General features: G+C 48.0%; 7 protein-coding genes across 7 annotated transcripts; 2 read left to right on the top strand and 5 right to left on the bottom strand.

The window, feature by feature from the left end:
• Positions 1–117: 117 nt before the first annotated feature.
• Positions 118–2,321, bottom strand: RhiXN_05050 (sorting nexin-41; the record flags this gene model as incomplete). The annotated part of the gene is made up of 8 exons (XM_043324866.1): positions 118–219; positions 281–373; positions 420–433; positions 493–1,609; positions 1,660–1,797; positions 1,845–1,973; positions 2,023–2,091; positions 2,142–2,321. The coding sequence occupies 8 exons, from the start codon at positions 2,319–2,321 to the stop codon at positions 118–120; spliced, it is 1,842 nt and encodes a 613-aa protein (XP_043177285.1).
• Positions 2,322–2,539: 218 nt separating this feature from the next.
• RhiXN_05049 (centromere/kinetochore protein zw10) lies at positions 2,540–6,594 on the bottom strand (the record flags this gene model as incomplete). The annotated part of the gene is made up of 13 exons (XM_043324865.1): positions 2,540–2,701; positions 2,760–2,822; positions 2,872–3,054; positions 3,107–3,250; positions 3,306–3,597; positions 3,655–4,759; positions 4,804–4,933; positions 4,986–5,680; positions 5,739–5,859; positions 5,920–6,105; positions 6,153–6,170; positions 6,217–6,354; positions 6,409–6,594. The coding sequence occupies 13 exons, from the start codon at positions 6,592–6,594 to the stop codon at positions 2,540–2,542; spliced, it is 3,423 nt and encodes a 1,140-aa protein (XP_043177284.1).
• A 3,647-nt stretch (positions 6,595–10,241) lies between these two features.
• RhiXN_05048 (mitochondrial import inner membrane translocase subunit TIM44) lies at positions 10,242–11,661 on the bottom strand (the record flags this gene model as incomplete). The annotated part of the gene is made up of 7 exons (XM_043324864.1): positions 10,242–10,274; positions 10,329–10,538; positions 10,592–10,681; positions 10,735–11,077; positions 11,149–11,390; positions 11,442–11,573; positions 11,626–11,661. The coding sequence occupies 7 exons, from the start codon at positions 11,659–11,661 to the stop codon at positions 10,242–10,244; spliced, it is 1,086 nt and encodes a 361-aa protein (XP_043177283.1).
• Positions 11,662–12,169: 508 nt separating this feature from the next.
• RhiXN_05047 (methionine-R-sulfoxide reductase) lies at positions 12,170–13,001 on the top strand (the record flags this gene model as incomplete). The annotated part of the gene is made up of 6 exons (XM_043324863.1): positions 12,170–12,370; positions 12,428–12,566; positions 12,621–12,663; positions 12,719–12,748; positions 12,802–12,875; positions 12,931–13,001. The coding sequence occupies 6 exons, from the start codon at positions 12,170–12,172 to the stop codon at positions 12,999–13,001; spliced, it is 558 nt and encodes a 185-aa protein (XP_043177282.1).
• A 102-nt stretch (positions 13,002–13,103) lies between these two features.
• Positions 13,104–13,647, bottom strand: RhiXN_05046 (actin filament-coating protein tropomyosin; the record flags this gene model as incomplete). Its single annotated transcript, XM_043324862.1, has 4 exons — positions 13,104–13,160; positions 13,211–13,301; positions 13,354–13,548; positions 13,613–13,647. The coding sequence occupies 4 exons, from the start codon at positions 13,645–13,647 to the stop codon at positions 13,104–13,106; spliced, it is 378 nt and encodes a 125-aa protein (XP_043177281.1).
• A 507-nt stretch (positions 13,648–14,154) lies between these two features.
• RhiXN_05045 (actin filament-coating protein tropomyosin) lies at positions 14,155–14,817 on the bottom strand (the record flags this gene model as incomplete). The annotated part of the gene is made up of 4 exons (XM_043324861.1): positions 14,155–14,226; positions 14,278–14,368; positions 14,424–14,711; positions 14,783–14,817. 4 exons carry the CDS (start codon positions 14,815–14,817, stop codon positions 14,155–14,157), a joined length of 486 nt encoding a protein of 161 aa, XP_043177280.1.
• A 621-nt stretch (positions 14,818–15,438) lies between these two features.
• Positions 15,439–17,636, top strand: RhiXN_05044 (uncharacterized protein; the record flags this gene model as incomplete). The annotated part of the gene is made up of 11 exons (XM_043324860.1): positions 15,439–15,485; positions 15,545–15,639; positions 15,703–15,866; positions 16,036–16,201; positions 16,297–16,468; positions 16,531–16,852; positions 16,907–16,996; positions 17,050–17,133; positions 17,193–17,247; positions 17,368–17,444; positions 17,571–17,636. 11 exons carry the CDS (start codon positions 15,439–15,441, stop codon positions 17,634–17,636), a joined length of 1,338 nt encoding a protein of 445 aa, XP_043177279.1.
• Positions 17,637–17,712: the final 76 nt, after the last annotated feature.

The raw sequence follows: 17,712 nt of genomic DNA, 5'->3' as shown, positions 1-17,712 counted from the left end.
CTAATTACAAGCTAGAGGTTGAAAGTCCATTCCACTTCATGTAGCCGCCCATTAGATGGTAGTTACTCTTCCACTAATGAACAATGACGTCGTCATCTCTCGAACAAGAGTCCGTTCTCAAGGTGACTTTGGCGCATCGGGGTTTCCAACTGGAGGATGATTTGGATGAGGCTCAATCTTGGCCACCTCTTTTTTGGCCTCCTCCCATGCTTCCAAGTTCTGCACAAATAATAGAAAGATCAGGACGTTGTGATATAAGAACTAGCTCAAGAGAACGTACGTTTTTGGCCCAGTCTCTGTGTGCAATTGCCATCGCGATGCACATGTCCCTAATGTCTGCTACCTTTTGCCGTTGAAACCTGTCAAGATCGGCCTGAATAGTCGAAGACGCATATTTAAGATCTTGAGTCGCAGCGAACAAGGCATCCTCGAGCTTTTAAACCAATCATAAATGATAATTATCAAAGTCTGTGGGCCAGGAACTTGCCTGACTAATTCCGTCCTTGGTCCTACTAATTCCATTTCTCCTCGCCGCTTCTGGGTCAACATCCATGATTCCTTGGAACGAATGGCTCAGCGCGTTCAAAAATCCCTTTGGACCTGATCCTCCTCGCTTGTGCATCGGACTGGTAGCGCGACTCGTGCTGGGGCCCGAGGAAGGCGCAGGTAGCGTTGCTTCGGAGCTAGATCCAGTAACTGACGAAGCAGCATTGGCCGCTACGTTTGTCGCTGCCTCGATCGTGGACGATAGACCAGAGCTGATACGGTTCGCCCAGGCTTGCGATCGAGCGCCCTGTCCCCAACTGGGCCCATCATCGCCTCCCCATGCACTCTGAGTGTTGAAATCATCCGGGTCTGGAATAGATAGTTGAGTGGGACTCTGGGTGAGCGAATCAGCAGAGGGCGCAGGCGAAGCTCCAGGGCGAGGGGATAAGCCTTCATTGCCGGTGTTAGTCTTTGGAGAGGGGAGGGCAACGTTGAGATTATTGGGTGTGACGCTAGGGGATGGTCTCTTTGGAGCAGTGGCTGCACTCAGAGCTGATTGCAACCTCTGGGCCTCTGCTTCACTCCTCTCGTACTCGTCCAGTGTCTCGCGCTTCGAATCTAGGCTCTCGAGTGTCATCTCATACTGAACGTGTTTTTGGTGCCTGTAAACTAGGAGCCGGCGGATGATACCTGCAAACATTGCGTACTCCCGCATAGGCTCTGTCCAGCCTGCTTCGATGGATTGTACTAATTTAGTAGCACCAACGTAAGCAGCGTCAACTGCTTGCCCCGTACGTTCGACCGCGTCACTTTCATGGGGGGGAAGAGATAACGATAGTGCATTGAGTGCGGCACCTAGTTCAGCAGTATCGTGAGCGTATTCAGCCCATCTCTTTGAGGTTCGACGAGTAACTTTTTCGAGAGGTCCAGTGAGGTGTGCTTCAAACTTCTGCGTAAATGACTCGGAATCGAGAAATCTTTGATCGGGACGACGGAGAGGATGAGATGGCGATGGAACTGGGAGAGAATCGTGCGCGGCTGAGGATTCTAGAGGATTATGAGCAGGCGCTTTAAGGATATTCTTAGGAAGTAGTGTGATCGGAGGGGAATTGAGAACCTCGGACTATTGCTAGGTGTAAGCATCATATCGCGTCCAATATGTAAACAACTCACCCAACTAACATCGCGCTCCAGAAAGCGATGGAAGACGTGATCATTGCTGAGGATGGGGTGACGAGCAATTCGGTTAAGGAATACTTGAAGCATTCGCCTACGGCGAGCAATGAGGTTTGCATCCTCTTTGGCTTTGCTCTACTAGCAAGGTGAGTGAACATTGATTGGGACGTACAATGCCGTACCTGCTTTATGGCATAATCACCTATCGTCTGCTTACTCGGAATGGGCGGGATGATCAGAGTGGGATAGAGCTTCGATAGGCTGTTTCTGAGAGACTCAAACTCGGAATAACGCCGCCGGGTCTCGACATTCTAACTATGGGTTGGATAGGGGCAATAGAAGATACAAAAGACGACTTACACCAGAACGTATGACGTATGCAATATATACAGATCCCGCACCCTCAGAGCTTTTTTGGGCATCGGTAATCTATATCGAAATGAGCGGTAATCGGATGCATCGCTTGACAGACTACTCACTATTATTTCTGGCTCATCCCCAGAATGGAGCCACTCGACGCGTGCGCAGCAATCCTCACTATGACCCTGCTGAGACTCGTATCCACCTGCACGTGTATCCTGGTTACTAGGTGCAGGCCCGGTGTGATCGTGCTCATTATCAGACGAGATTCGTAGATTTCCAATGTCGGGATAGTCCATGGTTGGTGCAACAGTACAAAGTGAAGTATGAGGCAAGCTATTCACGTGCAGCCTAAAGCGGTGAAAGTCACGTGATTAACCAAATTCAGACGTTAAATTACACTCTTTGTATCCGAAAGAACTACAGCAGATGAATGAAAAGATCTTGTGCACACTTGCATTACTTATTTCCCTAGATATTCTCTTTTAATACGTCAAATTTACAAATTTTGGTTGTTTTATGGTTGGGCAGGATGCCCAGCCAAGACTCGCTCGATAAGCTCCTGGCGCTTGGGACTATCCGAAAACAATGCACGAATGAGGTGTGCGAGGTCTTGCTCTGAGAAGTCTACAAGAGCTCCAATGTCAAAGAGATGGCGTATATCAGCGAGTGACGCTTCCTGTAATACATTAGGATCGTTAGAACATCCGAGGTAGACTGTTGAGCCATAAACTTACAAGAAGTTCAGAAAGGTATGAGTATTTGAACCAGGAGGCAACGTATTGTGAAACAGTAGAAGTCTACACATCTTAGTTTACTCGAAGAATATCTAGGAAAATTTACCCATACCGATTCGCCATCGGGGACAAACAGAGATTCGAAAGTGTGCATCAACTTGCATATCTCATGCAGGCGATGGGATTCGGTCTCGGGGATATCGTGCATTGAAAGAATGTCGTCCGTCAGACGAGACAATACATCCTCGACGAGTGTACCGAGCGCAAGATGGTACTTCGCAAACGATAGGACGGGCTGCATACACGATATGTATTATTCACAGATTGAGCGAAATACTGCAGCATACCTTGGTATCCCGTGAAAACTTGGATACAGCATGTGTGCATCGTGTGACGGCGCGCCTGCATTCTTGATACCTTGCTTGGTCGTGAATATTCCTGAAACCTTCAGCAGACTCAAGGTACTTGGAAATAGCCAATTTCTCGTTATCCTGTTTCAGCAATTTTTGTTAGCCAAATATGCGCACCCCGACAATTCCAACGTACCAGAACTTCCTCAAACCAACTTTCTCCAAACACCTTTAGCTTCTCTTTTACCTCTTGTAGTTTGGGACGAACGCCCTCTCCGACAGCGCCTGGGGGTACGCCCGCTATTATGCGATTGATTTCTTCGGACATATAGAGACAATCGTTTGAAAAGCGCATCGCAATCCCCGCGGATGCTGCCATAGGTCCGCCATGCGCAACTGGCACAAGTGCCCTGAATAAATCGAAGAAGGAAGGGATACATCCAAGTACCAAGGCTCCTGGAATAGGAGTAGTATCTCGCGGGAAAACACTGGACCAAGTATTAGATGAACCCATCGGAATGGCTGGGTGTCAAGTAGAGACTCACTTGGAGAGGACTAGCTCTTTTCCTTCTTTTAATGCATCCTCCGCCAGGGCTAGGATCCTCTGCGCTTTTGTTGAAACCATGTAAGTTTCAGTTACTGGTTCTTGTTTTGCGGCCAGTCCAGGGGCTGGTGTTGGCTGTTCCGGACTAATTGCACTGGTGAATGTCCCAACCTGACTCCCCACGCCGACCTGGCTGCCACCACCTACTTGGCTACCTACAACACTCCCAATCTGACTTCCTACTTCACTTCCCGCATATCTTCGTTGATTCGAATCAGGTCCAAACAATCCACTTATGGATCCGACGCTACTAGACAAGTCATCCTGAGGTAATGCATTCCACTTCTTGGTAGGTGAACCAAGTGGGGACGCAGAGTAGCCAGATACGGATTTTCCGTGCTTTGGAGTCGTGCTTTTACTCTGTTGTTGGGCTCTACGCATGGCAGGTGTCACTGGTGGCGCGATTTTAGGTGGCTCAGGGGGAGAGAAAGCTGCAGTTGAATTTGGACCTGGCAATGATTGGTTCGGTTTGGAAGGAGACGCATGGCCAACCGCAGAGGTGGGGAAAGCACTAGATGGCGCTGTTCCAAATGCAGAAGCTGGAGGGAAGGAAGCTATTGGCGAGGCATTAGATACAGTGGGAGATGATGCGCCGCTCCCACGATTCTTTTGTGCGAACCGCTCGAGCCCGCGAGCCACACGCGCGGGCGCTTTCGCGGCTGGCGACGGTGGTACTTCTACTACAGCTGGTGGTGAGGCTCTGGCTATCGGGGAAACAGGCTTCGATTGAGATTGCCCTGGCGCCCTCGTAGGAGAGTGTGTTGGGGCAGGTAGTTCACTCGATTGAATTGATACAGACTCGCTCTCCACCTTGGTTTCTTCTCCCGACTCACCCCATGGATCGTCGTCCCAAGGGTCACTTTCTTCACTCGACTGTGTTGTAGCGTTCACGATTTCAGCATCAGATTGAGGCGCACTGAGGAGCTCCGTTGGGTGCGATGTACCCCCGCTCCTCTCGCTAGCTTCAGCTTCAGACTGCGAAGTTCTCGCATATACCTCCACATCATGCTCATCCTCGGAAGTATCCCCTCGTGAAGACTCGGGGCCTGGCGCGCTGTCAGTAATTTTCTGTGGTTGTGTTGTATCTAACTCTTCGTCGTCAAATCCCCAACCATCTTCCTCTGCATCCTCAGGCGGAGGGCTTGTGGGCTTTGAAGGCTCTCCAACTTATCGTCCGTAGAATGCAGCGGCGCTGGAGTTGCTTCAGAGTGTCGATAGGACTAGGAGCTGGCTGAGGTTGAGGCTTGGGTGCAGGGGTGCGATTATAGGCACCGATTGTGCGACAGCGGGAGTAGGTTCCTCGAAAGCCCAGGGATCGTCCTCTGCTTCATCATGGCTGAGTCTGTTTTTTTCTTCTTCCCTTGAAACTGTTCGTGTCACCACAACCGCAGTTCCGTCGTGCTCAAGCACAGCGCCACGCGCCTGCTGCACTAGGTCCTCCCTACGCAGACGTTCATAATGCAATGGTGCTGCTTGTGTCCATTCGCGTACATCTCCGCTTCGGAACCCCATGGCGAACAATTCGCCTTCAACCTTTGCTGCTTGTTCCGTAACTCGAAGAAAATCCGGTATATCTCGCAGAGACCCTGAGCGAGGAATCGAAGCGCGTAAAACGTGCTTCACAAGCGCTTGTGAAATTGGACCAGCTAACTGGATGGCGAAGATATCTTTGGCCGGAAGAGCAGGGAGAAGCATGTCGTGTATGAATGTTATGAGAGACCTAGTATTCTGAAGCGCCTCTTGGGCCTGCTGGATTGGAGATGATGCATCAGAGGCCCCAGGTGAGTGGTCAATGGTGAGCGTGGCCTCCTGTGTGGACAAAATTAGCCGCGAAGGCTTCACGAGAACTGGCTCCAAGGCCCGAACTAGAACATCTTTCCGAAACGTAGAGAGATGCTCCTTCAACGAAGATTCTTGTAGGGATGCTAGCAGCTCCGAGAGGGTTACACTGTTATTCGAGTCGCGAACTAAGATTGGTCAAGTTAATCAAGCACAAATCCCGGGTTGCCCAGAATTTAGACTTACCATTAATATGGGGTAATATTGCAACAGTAGCACCACTCGGGAATGCAGTAATGGCGACACCTCGCGAATACGCGTCTCCTAGCTGCTCCTGCACACGATCTCCGAGTACACGTGCCATACGCTTCCACGTCGGCCTCAGATCAGCCACGTGCGCTAACGTGTAGAACAGGTAGAGACATACCGAAAGATTCTTCATCACGGCCGAGCTTTCAAGTGGTCGCGGGGAGGACTGAATCAGAGACTGTGCCTCTTCAGACTTGCGTACAGCAGCAGGTAAGTTACCGCCTTCGACTAAAGCCGAAAGGGTCTTAAACTCGTCTCGACATCGAGTTAAATGGGACAATGCATTGTGCAAAACCTTTGCGTCCTGGGTTCCTTGAGCGAGTGTGGATGTGCCGAGAGAGTTGCTAAAACAGTTGGGAGGAGACCTGTCTAAGTGTCTATTTAGTAGGGCCATATCATAAATAATAGGGCTTACCTGTGGACGCTGTACTTGATTCGTGATATCATCCGCTCCGGAAGTAAGTTCACCGAGAGCTTCTTGAACCTGGTCTGCGGAAGCAAGCTGACGTTCAAATGCAGGTAGGTCCTTGTGTATACATCTATGGATACGAGCCTAACGAACTGATTGATAAGTGTCTGAAACGTAAGGAATAGGTATTAGACATACCTTTGTATCTTCAATATCTTTTCTTATTTCTTCGACCCATTTGGACGTTTCGGTCGATGTAAGTGAGTCTCGTGTTGTCTCAGCAAGTTTGCGGAGAACGGGTTCGGAGTGTGACGTTGATGAGCCGTAACTAGATCCTTGTCCAAAAGCCGCACGTGGAAGATGCTGGGGTACCACAAATGCCATGCTTGTGGTTTATAGCAGTATTTGTGTTGACGGTTAGGAGCGATTGGCACCAAACGAAATAGTATACAACGAACTGGCTACAGCTGAGAACAAGCGCAGAAATGCGACACAGCCACTGAGCTCAGGGCCCCGATCAGACATGGATGAGCCGACAACAAATAAGGTCTAGGCAACAACGATCATCACAACACAAGTAACTTACAGACGGGTGTAGTCTCTTAAGCGTATTAAATTCAAACACAACTCATCTTAAAATACTGGGTCTGCCACCTGGCTTCTCCTCACTTGCAACAGTCGTAAACAAACCCTGGCAACATCCGCATGAGATCTTCACCATCCCATTAAATTAAATCTTGAGCTCGTATCTCGTAATGACCGGTTCTTTATATCTGGGGCATCTAGTTTTAAGCTCATCATGGGCTGACAGCCTCTAGCGCTGCACTGTGGTCTTTTGCGTCCACATCTGTCTACCTTGCTTTCGCTGGCTAGATCTCTCTGTCTTTAAATAATTCGCTCCCCAACCTCGCTTGCTTAATTTTCATTCGAGAACACCTGACGCTGAAAAAATGTCCTCGGACATCTCTGCTCCTGTTATCGCTCGGGCCATTATAGAGGGTGTAATAGCGCTCAGAGGCGCAACTTACCTTGCAAGCAAGGCATTTCATTCCTTCGGATTATACCCTTACTGACAGAATAACTAGTAATAGCTCTATGCCTCTTGGTATATGACCTCGGTGAGCTTGTTCTTGTACATTTGTTTCTGGCCTCCAGTAACGTTTCGTTCATCTTGCAGCGATCACAATCGACCAAGAGGTGATGCAACCACCACTCACGTCCAGGGGGAAAGCACTAACATGTATTACTACAGGTTAAATTTGTTTGGAGTCAGCGATGGTCATTTGGGAAGGTTGTGTATATCTTTATTAGATATGCGACTATTCTTATGATGGCGTAGGTCCCATTTTGATTCCCAATAGGGACACAGCTGACGCTCTACCAGTATGCACGTAGCATGTACGTAGATGTCTCGATATTATTCGATCGTCATGCTTAGATCCATCTAGCCTTGTTCTTTTTCGATCCTTCACCGCCGGTATGTATATAGATCCGAATTTGGGCGTCTTTGTTGAAAAATTTTGCAGCTGTAGGTTTCAATTATGACTCGCAATCGTAGTATATCAATTTTTTCTAACCTCGCGCATAGGTGCCGCGCTGTTGGATTGATTTTTACGTGGTCAGAAGTAGTAATCATCATCGCAGGGTCATGCAAGTGACCAACGACCATGGACGAGGCTTATTTGCTGACATCCATCATATGTGCACAGCTGTATTCGTTGTCCGGACATGGCTGCTTTGGGGTGGCGCGTAAGGATACTCCACTTTCAACTTTGATATTGCACTCACTACTATTCATAACAGAAAATGGGTCCTATTTGCCTCATCGGGGGACTTGCACTCTCGTCTGTCTTTCAATATACTATATCTCTATTGATCTACAGGTGAACTTTACCGCCAATAACCGTTTTCGTGCTTACCAATATTTGAACCAACAGGGCTTCCGCATTATTCCTACCGTGAGCCCACAACTATTGCCCGGCTGCCTTTTCCGGTCTCTCCCACGATTTGGCGTCCGATCTTATTTCCGTTCCTCTACGAAACGTTTGTCATAGCCCTTACAGTTACTAAGGTCATGATGACGCCTAACCGCGTACCAGTGGTAATGCGTCTATTTCTGGATGGCACACTGTATTATGTAGTTGTGGCTACAGTACTGTTGCTAACAACTATCGGTGCAGCCTACACCCCGGTGAGTTTCCATCATTACGAGGTCTCAACATATCTGATGAGTCTTCTTTAGACACGCGTTCTTGTCATTGGATCCGGATTCCATACAGCTTGCATCAGTGTGGGATGTTCAAGGCTGGTTTTATCGCTGCATAGTTGGGCGCATGAGAATAAACCCCGCTCGGTTGCCCATTCCTCACAAACCCGGCTGACGTGCACAAGCATCGCATCTCTACTCCATCGTTTTCAACCCATTCTAAAGGGCCCGCGCCTACGCAGCCACAATATGAACTCGTGCCCCGGACAGCACCCGACATTGGGGTAGGGAGGGTGACAACTAGTACCACCGCTACCTCAGTTCCTGGTGCGATACGTTTTTCACTTCCTCATAGGGACGTTCCAAATCTCCATTCAGTGCTCCCTGACATTGAACGCCCCTCGCTACCAACGCGAATGTGGACGAATAGTTCAGCGGTGCACACAAGAGAATCCCAGCGATCGTATCGACCGCCGAGGAGTAGTAGTTTGTATCCGGTCATGCTTACGGATCAGTGGAACGAGCCGGTACAACCGTTGACCTATCCTACCGGGGCTGAAGAAAATAGAGAGAGAAAAGGCCACTCTTTGATTGAGGGACAAAGGCTGAGACCTTTAAGTATACAGAGGACTTATAATGTCATATAGTTTGCAGCTCTGGCGGCTGGCTGCCTGATTCCCAAGCTTTATTACTTCATTCTCTTCGATTTGGACTTGTAATCTTTGCTTTTCGGGCGCAGTAGGATCTGCAATGCGCATGCCCTTGGAAAAAGATCAACATTGTTGTATTATATATAGAAGAGCCGAACCCCAATGGAGCTTTTGTATCTATTATGAACATCCTTTGGCTGCACGAACCCATCGAAATTGAAGCGTGCTTAAGAGCTTCGACCACAATGTCTTGGTGGGGATCATTAGTTTTTGGAAACAGACGTTTTACCCGAGCCTAAATTGCTGTACCTGGGCTAGGTACCTCTTAAGCTTATGTTTGGCTACACGCTTCCCAGCTTCCTGGCCCCACATATAGGATGCTAACCTTTAGCTGTCATAATATATTACACCAAATAGGAGCTTGACAATATGTAACAAGCTGATCTGAATCTCGTATACTGAGCTCTGTAGCAAGCAGAGGCTCAATATGTCGTATCATCTCACTTCGGTCGGCCGGAGTTTACCAAAACTACTCGTCGACGGCATTGAGCTTGACTGGGTACGGGTTTGCCTACTTGTGATCTGGATTTCGTATAATTAACATTGTATATGTGCATTTAAATCAACACACTATTTCAGTCTTGCAGATTTAGGGTGAAGTGAGTGGATTCGAGTTATTGTTTGAAACCGAGGGCGAATGAAGTTCAACTTCGAATCAACTTGGGAATATCGACTAGGATGTGCTCCCAGTCTGGGAGATTACGTTAATATTGCAAAAGCAGATCTTCACAATTGATTGCTATGTGTAACGTGTGCTTTGGTTTACTAAATTACATGAAGAATCAGTAAAATGAATGTAGCCTTCGTGCACTATCTAGAAGATACATGAGTGATAAATGTTACTCAGGATAGCGCCACGTACTCAAACCTTAGAGATTGAGACTAACATATCTAACGTTTCCAATCATGTTTCTCATCCAACCGGATCAAACCGACAAAGCGCCAATGGAATGTCGCCAAAGATTGGAGTTAAAGCCTTACTATCTATTGACAAACGTAGTGGATCAATTGTCAATGTTCCACAATGTATGCGAGTAGTGACGAGGGGATCTGTATTATAAAAACCCGATGACGTGCGTAGTAATATGAAGATAATGCATGAATAGAGTCTAGCATTAGAGGTGCGACCTCGCGGAGCGTCGGGCCATCTGCAACAACTTTACTTAACACCAAACTCTTAAGCTGTTGAATAAAAGTCATACCTCAACTATTTTCCACCCACCCGTCAATTCGTTGTCTAATTCATCTTCTACTCGAGTGATAACGACGGCGTATGAGCACTGCTCAACACGGTCTGGTGCTCCCACAACAACCTCTGCGGTTTTTGCGTTGCGAAACACGAGGACCTCTTGTGTCGAGAAGCTCACAACAAATACGGGAACATTGTTTTCCAGAAGGTTGCCCTTCGCAACCTAGCCCTATGTATCAGAATAACTATTCTATATATATAAGGCGGTCCACATACATCAACGTTGGCAATGTCGATAACTTTGCTCTCACTGATGAGACCCTGCTTCGTGTATTGCTCCATTGTTGCCCAGAGCATATTGAATGTCTGCCATCAGAGCTCAGTTTGATTCAATGAATTGCTGTGTGGTGCCAACTTACCCCTTCTCCACACCACTGCTGCAACCCTTCTCTATCGGCACTCAAATACGCATCCACTACTTCGGGGATAATGTATTCCCGTAACTCGCGTATGAACGACTCCATGTTAAATGTGGGATCCATCAGTCTCATAACCCGTGTTACTTGCGCAGTCTCTGTTTCGTCGAACCAGCTCCCAATGGTAGTTGTCATGGATCGGAGTCCAGACACAATGGGATTCTCGGACTCATCGTAGGCAGCTTTCCAGGATGCAAAAGTTCGTAAAACTGGGTTTGTTTGTTTCATTTCTTCCCATTTCTCATATTTTCCTGCGTCCTGGTGTAAGACCATAGCGGAACCTGCCCTACTCAACGGATTCTGCGTGAGTTAACAAAATTTCTATGGGTAGGTGTATGCGCAATATATGCCACGCACTCTGGATCTTCTTTTATGCGCTGCGCACGCGCCATTCCGCCTTGCATTCCAGCCTTGGCTAGTCGCTTCTCGCGCAATTTTCTTCTAACCTCTTTCTCTTCGTAACCTCCGTATCGGGAAGCGCCACTGTCATCTAGCGCTTCCGCTACAGCCTCGGAAATAGCCTTGTAAGCCTCCGTGTTGCGAATGGGTTCGGTTGAAGTGGCCACAGCGGATGACACCGCAGCTGTAGCCCGTGTAATCTTAGGTGCATTTCAGCACCTCCCATCACAATATCTGTACGTAAGACGTACCCCTTGGTAAAACCCACTTGCTTCCAATGACCTGACGGCCTCACCAACTGCGTCGCTGATTTTAATGCCATTCTTCTTTAGTTCCTCAGCCGCTGCACGCAATCTTGGGTTCTCTTTGATAGACGAAGTAAGCTATGGTAGCCAATTAGTACCACTTCATTATAGGCGAAGGGATTCAACTCACCCTTGCCCGCTCATACATATCTTTCGCTCGCTTCATAGCTTCCGAATCCTGGAATTTGTCTACGTCGCCTTGGAGTTGCTTGACATTTTGTTGCAACTCTCTATTCTTCTGTATTTCCTCCTTCAGAACATCTACAAAGGTCTGGAATGGCGACTTGATCTCATTTGGTCGGTTTGCGGATGCGTGAAATTGTGCCCTAGCTCCGGCGATAGATCGCAATACAGTAACAGGAACCGAGTGGCACGACCAGCACGCAAGGCGGCCGAGATGCTACGGACTCTTATCCTATGTATCATCTCACTGCGAAAAGAGACGGAGCAGAGACGGGTCAGAGATGGCGTGTAGGTATGAGAGATTTGCGGGTTGGGAAAAGATTAGACGTCTACCACGTGACTTTGATGTGCGTGGGAAACGTACGCATGACCGGCGATCGAATATGATCGCCGCGGCCCATCTTGCCACTTCGCGTCATTCATCCCATCCATCACCCAGTCGGCACATAAATTGGGTGGTGCGTCGACCAAGCCACTTGCTCCCCCCCTCTATGTTTAAGCGCCTATTCGGATACACTCAGACTGCATCCCGTGCGTACTTATTCCGCCCTGTCCGCACATTTCCCCTAGTAAACGCGACCATCATCCAAGCGCACGGATTCTCAAACACTAGTGCCAATATGTCCGACGGTAAATCTGCTTCAGCAACTAAATCAGAGGAAGAATGGAGGGCCCAGCTATCTCCAGAACAGGTTTGCCGAGGGTCAGTGCGTTTAGATCGCTTGCTAACAAGATAATTTCTACGCAAGTTCCGCATCTTGCGCCAAAAAGGCACAGAGCCTGCCGGCACTGGTAAATATGATAAACACTACGAAGAGGGTGTATACACTTGTGCCGGATGTGGTACTCCCTTATATACTAGCAAAACAAAGTTCAAGAGCGGATGTGGTATGCTAGCACGTTATATGCGTATGGTCAATGTGTGCTAATACGACACAATAGGATGGCCAGCGTATTATGACTCAATTCCTGGAGCTGTAACAAGGTATGAATGGGATCAAAATGTTATCAATATTACAAAGATGACCAATAAAACACAGACATGAAGATAGGTCCTTTGGAATGCTCAGGTTCGTGCCTTTAGTGTTTGGTGGCAGCTGAAATACCGACATACTTCATTCAGGACCGAAATAACATGCACTGCATGCGGAGGTCACCTTGGACACGTATTTAAAGGAGAAGGTTTCCCTACACCAAGTAAGTGATGTGTCATTCAGATACTGTTGTGGGAGCTTATCCAGGCGTTGCTCAGCCGACGAAAGGCATTGCGTAAACAGCGTCTCGTTGTCGTTTAGCGAGGGCGACACAGTTGTTCAGAAGTGATTGGCTCGGCCAAAAATTAATAATCGACATGTATGTGTACGTAAATCTACCACAGAATAAATCATTGGCCTCTGCTGCGTTGCAAGACCCTAGTCCTATTCATTACAACCCGAGCTCATCTATCTCCTTTTGCAATCGTTCTTTCTCCGCTTTCATTTTCTGTAGGATGTATTGAGTAATGACTCTAAAGGATCAACAAGATTGAATACCTCATATTTTTCTTCCCACTGATCCCGTTCTTCCTCAGCCATCCTCGCCCGACGATCGGAATCTTCTGCTTTGATATCGGCGTTCTGGAGCCTTGATTGCGCACATGAGTAAAAAGAAATAGGAAACTAGCACATGATAGTACTTCTCTGCCATGTCCTTGCGTGCTTTCTCCGCAACTTGAAACTTGTCGTCGAGCCGTTCATTTTCGGCCTCGAGGGCCGATATCCTACGATTCAGGATCGCGTTTTGTTCGTTAGCCTCGGATAACTCCTTTTGAAGTGCTTTGAGTTTGGCATCGGCCTCCTCTGCGCGCTCGGCGTTAGCATCGGCTTCTTTCCTGGTCAACAGCAAAGGGGCAGCGGTAAGATTATCGCAGAGTTTCTTGGCAATATCGTACTAACTTTAACTTGCTGATACGCTCCTTGATGTGGTCCATGATGGCTCTATGGGACGATGGTGTATGATCTTGAGCGATGGTTTGGATAGCACTTAATAAAGACAGTTGAGTGCTTACCTCAAATGACTCTTTGAGAGGGCGTTTTGCAAGCGCTTACGCATATATGACCAAACTGGATCAGTGAAACTAAAAGGCGGGACCGGTTATTACATTAAAGTTATATCTGAACCTTTGCTCGACCCCGCTCAAACATATCCTTTTACTCCAGTCAACCTTTAAACGTGAGTGGCGGATCGTAAAGCTACGTAATACGAATACGAATATCACCAGACATATTTTTGCTGGGGTGGCGGTCACACAATGATGGACAATAGGCAGTTGGTCTCCTGCTCCGCAGTCGGAGACTTGGATGCTCACAAAAATGTTTCCTATGTTTACGTGTGTGTATAATAGCAATGTATAAGCGTAGAGGTGAGAGTTCAAGCGCAAGGCCGAAACCGATTTCGTAAGATATGATGGTAGAGAAAACAAGTACGCGTAATGATATTAAAGGTTGTCTATTCCTGAAGCAAGGTCATCCAGCTCCTTCTGGACCTTGCTCTTTTGCTCTTTCATATCCTGTGGCGACACGGTAAGGAATAGCAAGAGACAAATCGAATGGTAACATACCTCATACTTGGCCTCCCACTGATCTCGCTCCTGCTCCAGTTTGTGCACTTGGCGTTCAAAGTGCTCGGCTTTAATATCAACTTGCCTGAGCCTGGATAAATCAACACCGATTAGCGAATGACACCGATTCAAGCATTTGTACCCACTTCTCCATAGTCTCTTTGACACTTGCTTCTGATTTGTCAAGTTCTCCTTCAAGCAGCTCAATCTTGCTCCTCAACATCCCTTCACTTTGTTGAGACTGGGCGCCATCTTCTCCGGCCTTCTTCGCAGTTGCGTATTTCGAATCGAGCTCCTCTACTTCTCGCTCGGCATTCTCGAGTCTGTGGGTAAGAGACTTGACCTCTTGTTCGCGTTGCAGCAGTTGCTGTTCGAGCTCCTTCACCTTGGCCTCAGCCTTGTCCGCTCGGTCCGCGTTGTCATCGCATTCCTTCCTGTTCGCGATTGTTCAGCCCATCCTCCGGGATTGACAACGATGTTTAGTATCGTGTTTCTCCCCACTAACCTAAGTGCTGCAAGTCGCTCCTTGACGCGATCCATGTCGATGCGTTATTTAGAAACTGAAGATAAACGCGTCAGGTAAGCCATCTCTATAATTCCCAGTCCATGCCATAAAGCGATAATACATACGATGAAACGAAAATAGGTAAAAACACGTAGACAGATGAAGAGTGGAGTGCAAGAGCAGAGAGGGTCAAGGGGACCTAGGAACTCGGTCCAACATGTACAAATCGGGTGGCGATATGACCCAGATAGACGCCCGTCGCTTGTTCGATCTCAGACATCAGGGCTAACTTTCCCGTTGCTTGTGCTGCGTTCTCTGAATAGCCACAAAGGTCCACACGGATTGAGGATCGAAGGTTGTGGATAGAGGCTATTAGTAGAGTTAATCTCTACAGAACTGATAGCACATTGCCCAAACTGGCCCAAGCTCTCCCATTGATCTCCCGGTGCCCGCCTCCCGCTGCACTCCATATCGTCCTCCACCCGAGCCCTGACTCTGGGGGCTGAGCTTGCTTACCGATACGCTGCTTACACATATAACACCGCCGGCCGATCCCGCACACTCGTCACCACACCGACTCGGCACACCACAGTCCGTCCCAGGCCTGGTTTCTTGTACTTAAAGTAATCCTTTCGCCTTTTGTTTCCTTATCCCTCATGTCCCTACAACCAGAAGAGATCACGATCCTCGAGAAGGTCATCAAGTGAGTCATGAATTACTTTAGTGGCGCGCCGGCGGTAGAGTATCTTACCACATGGATAGCATTCGTAACCGCCTCACTGCACTCAAGCAGAATCGCGGAGAGTATATCAAGTCGCAGGATGTACTCAACATATATCAGGCTGTCGTCAAACAAGGTTGGTTTAGACTCTGAGATGGAACATCCGGCAAATATTGATGTCATTGGCCCCATCATCTAGTCGAAAAGCTTAATGATCTGCGCGACCAAGAGACAGGGCCGCATGTTCCCAATCGTCTTGATACCCTACTGGCAGATGTGTTCAGCTTGCTCTCATTATTCTTCTTAACTATCGGAAAAGCTCGAGAATGTCCTGCTACCTATAGCCAAATAGCCAGTATGAGGGTGAGTGTTACTTTATCCACTTGGGATAGGCAAAACTGGGCAACCAGGATCCATGCTATACCTCCATTTCTATCATTCATCAATGGTTTCCGGGCGGTGTGGCGCTAAATACCATGGGTTTATGCGTGAGATCCAACTTAGTAAAAGGCATAACTGACACTTCCCGTAGCAACTACTCGACCATATGAACGAGTCTGCGGTGTATACCGAAGCCGACCTCAAATCTTTCAGGAACCGCCTCGACGAACTTCGTGAAATCGTTCGAAATGACAAGGAGAGTGGCTTACATCCGCCCGCGATGACTAAATTACTTGACCGAAAACTGAGCGAATGCGGTGCGTGTGCGACCCTTCTTGTAACACACAATCCACAAACGTAAACTGACATATTTGAGCACGTAAACTAATTTGGCTTCTGTCTTTATGTTTAGACGCGATTTTGTCCGATTTACAAGATTCGCTATCTGTGCTGTCAGTTGAACTCGTTCCAATTCACCAGCGGCTTGTGACGCTGCGTCGCCAGCTGGTCGCACTTGCCGCGAAACCCAAGCCATTCAAGGCTGATCTCAAGCCTATCATGGAGGAGCTGAGGAAAATCGAAAGGTATGGGAGTACTTGTTCGCGCTCCATGGATGAACATACTGACACATGGTGAAACACTGCAGCAAACGCGAAAATGGCAAATTCTTGGGGCCCAATGGAGTAGTACCTGCTTCACAGGCTTTGTGCTCAGGTCTGCTGGAAGAGTGCTTTGATATTGCTCAAGAAATCCGAGCTCGAGAGGATGATGTTTCCACCGCCCTAAAACCTATTCATGACCGCCTCTGGGACATGCGCGCGCAATTAGAACAGTTGGTTCTCACTCATAGATGGACCCTCCGCGAAACAGACCTGTGGAATTATTCCCAGGCTCTGCAGGAGATCGACAAAATGCGTGTAAATGGCAAGTTCGTCGATGCGGAAGGAAACGTCCCCAACGGGCAATATGTGAGTACCTATGGTGTTCTTATAGTTTGCTTTTTTCTCACCTCTTTGATCCAGGTTTTATTGTACCTCTTACGGAGATGTTACGGGTTGATTCACCGACTGCTGTCCGCGAGTGAACCGGTCTCGGAAGAATTAATGCCAATTGTGCGTCATGATTTACCGAAACTCACGTGCAGCCGCCTTACAGTTTACATCAGGCCAACAAATTATCAACCGTTAAGAAATGCCTCAATGAGGTGTTGAAATTTGGAGGACCGTTCAACCCTCGCGATCTTTACCCAGTATGTTTAGTTTGCCCAAATTCCTTATTCTGGAAAATCAACCATTTCCATTTGAATAGTACCAATTAGCTCTGTTCCAAGTCGACTCGATGCGAAAAGACGGGAAATTTATCGGTACGTGCGGCTGTCAAACTTTAACTTATGACAACTAATAATATCCCGGTCTTTCGCTGCGGAATTCCACCTTTGTATACCCATCACCTCGTGTCGTGAATACGTTACGTGAATCGACAGGTTCCGATGGGTCAGTTCCAGAAGGGCAGGGTATCGTGATGGCACATCTGAACGAGTGCCATGAGCTGGTCGAGATGGTAAGAGTTCTAGAAGCCTATTCTTACGTTGGGTCCATCACGTCAACGGTGGAGCACGCGTGGCTGCCACGCCCCTCGATTTCTCGCGATGCTGAGAACGATAACTGACTGTATGCATTTTCACAGCTCAAAGAAGCCATGGAAGAGGGCGAAGGCGAGGACGAGTATGAATACGACTATGATTCCGAGTAGCCCAGAACCTTGCTGGGCGTGTACAAGATGGGGAAGGGTGTGGCGGAACGATTCCTGGGAATAAATATCGATACGA

The sequence above is a fragment of the Rhizoctonia solani genome, chromosome 2 (genome assembly GCF_016906535.1).
Source record: "Rhizoctonia solani chromosome 2, complete sequence".
Taxonomy (NCBI): Eukaryota; Fungi; Basidiomycota; class Agaricomycetes; order Cantharellales; family Ceratobasidiaceae; genus Rhizoctonia; species Rhizoctonia solani.
The sequence above is the reverse complement of the archived record's forward strand: the minus strand, read 5'-3'. Positions and strand labels throughout refer to the sequence as shown.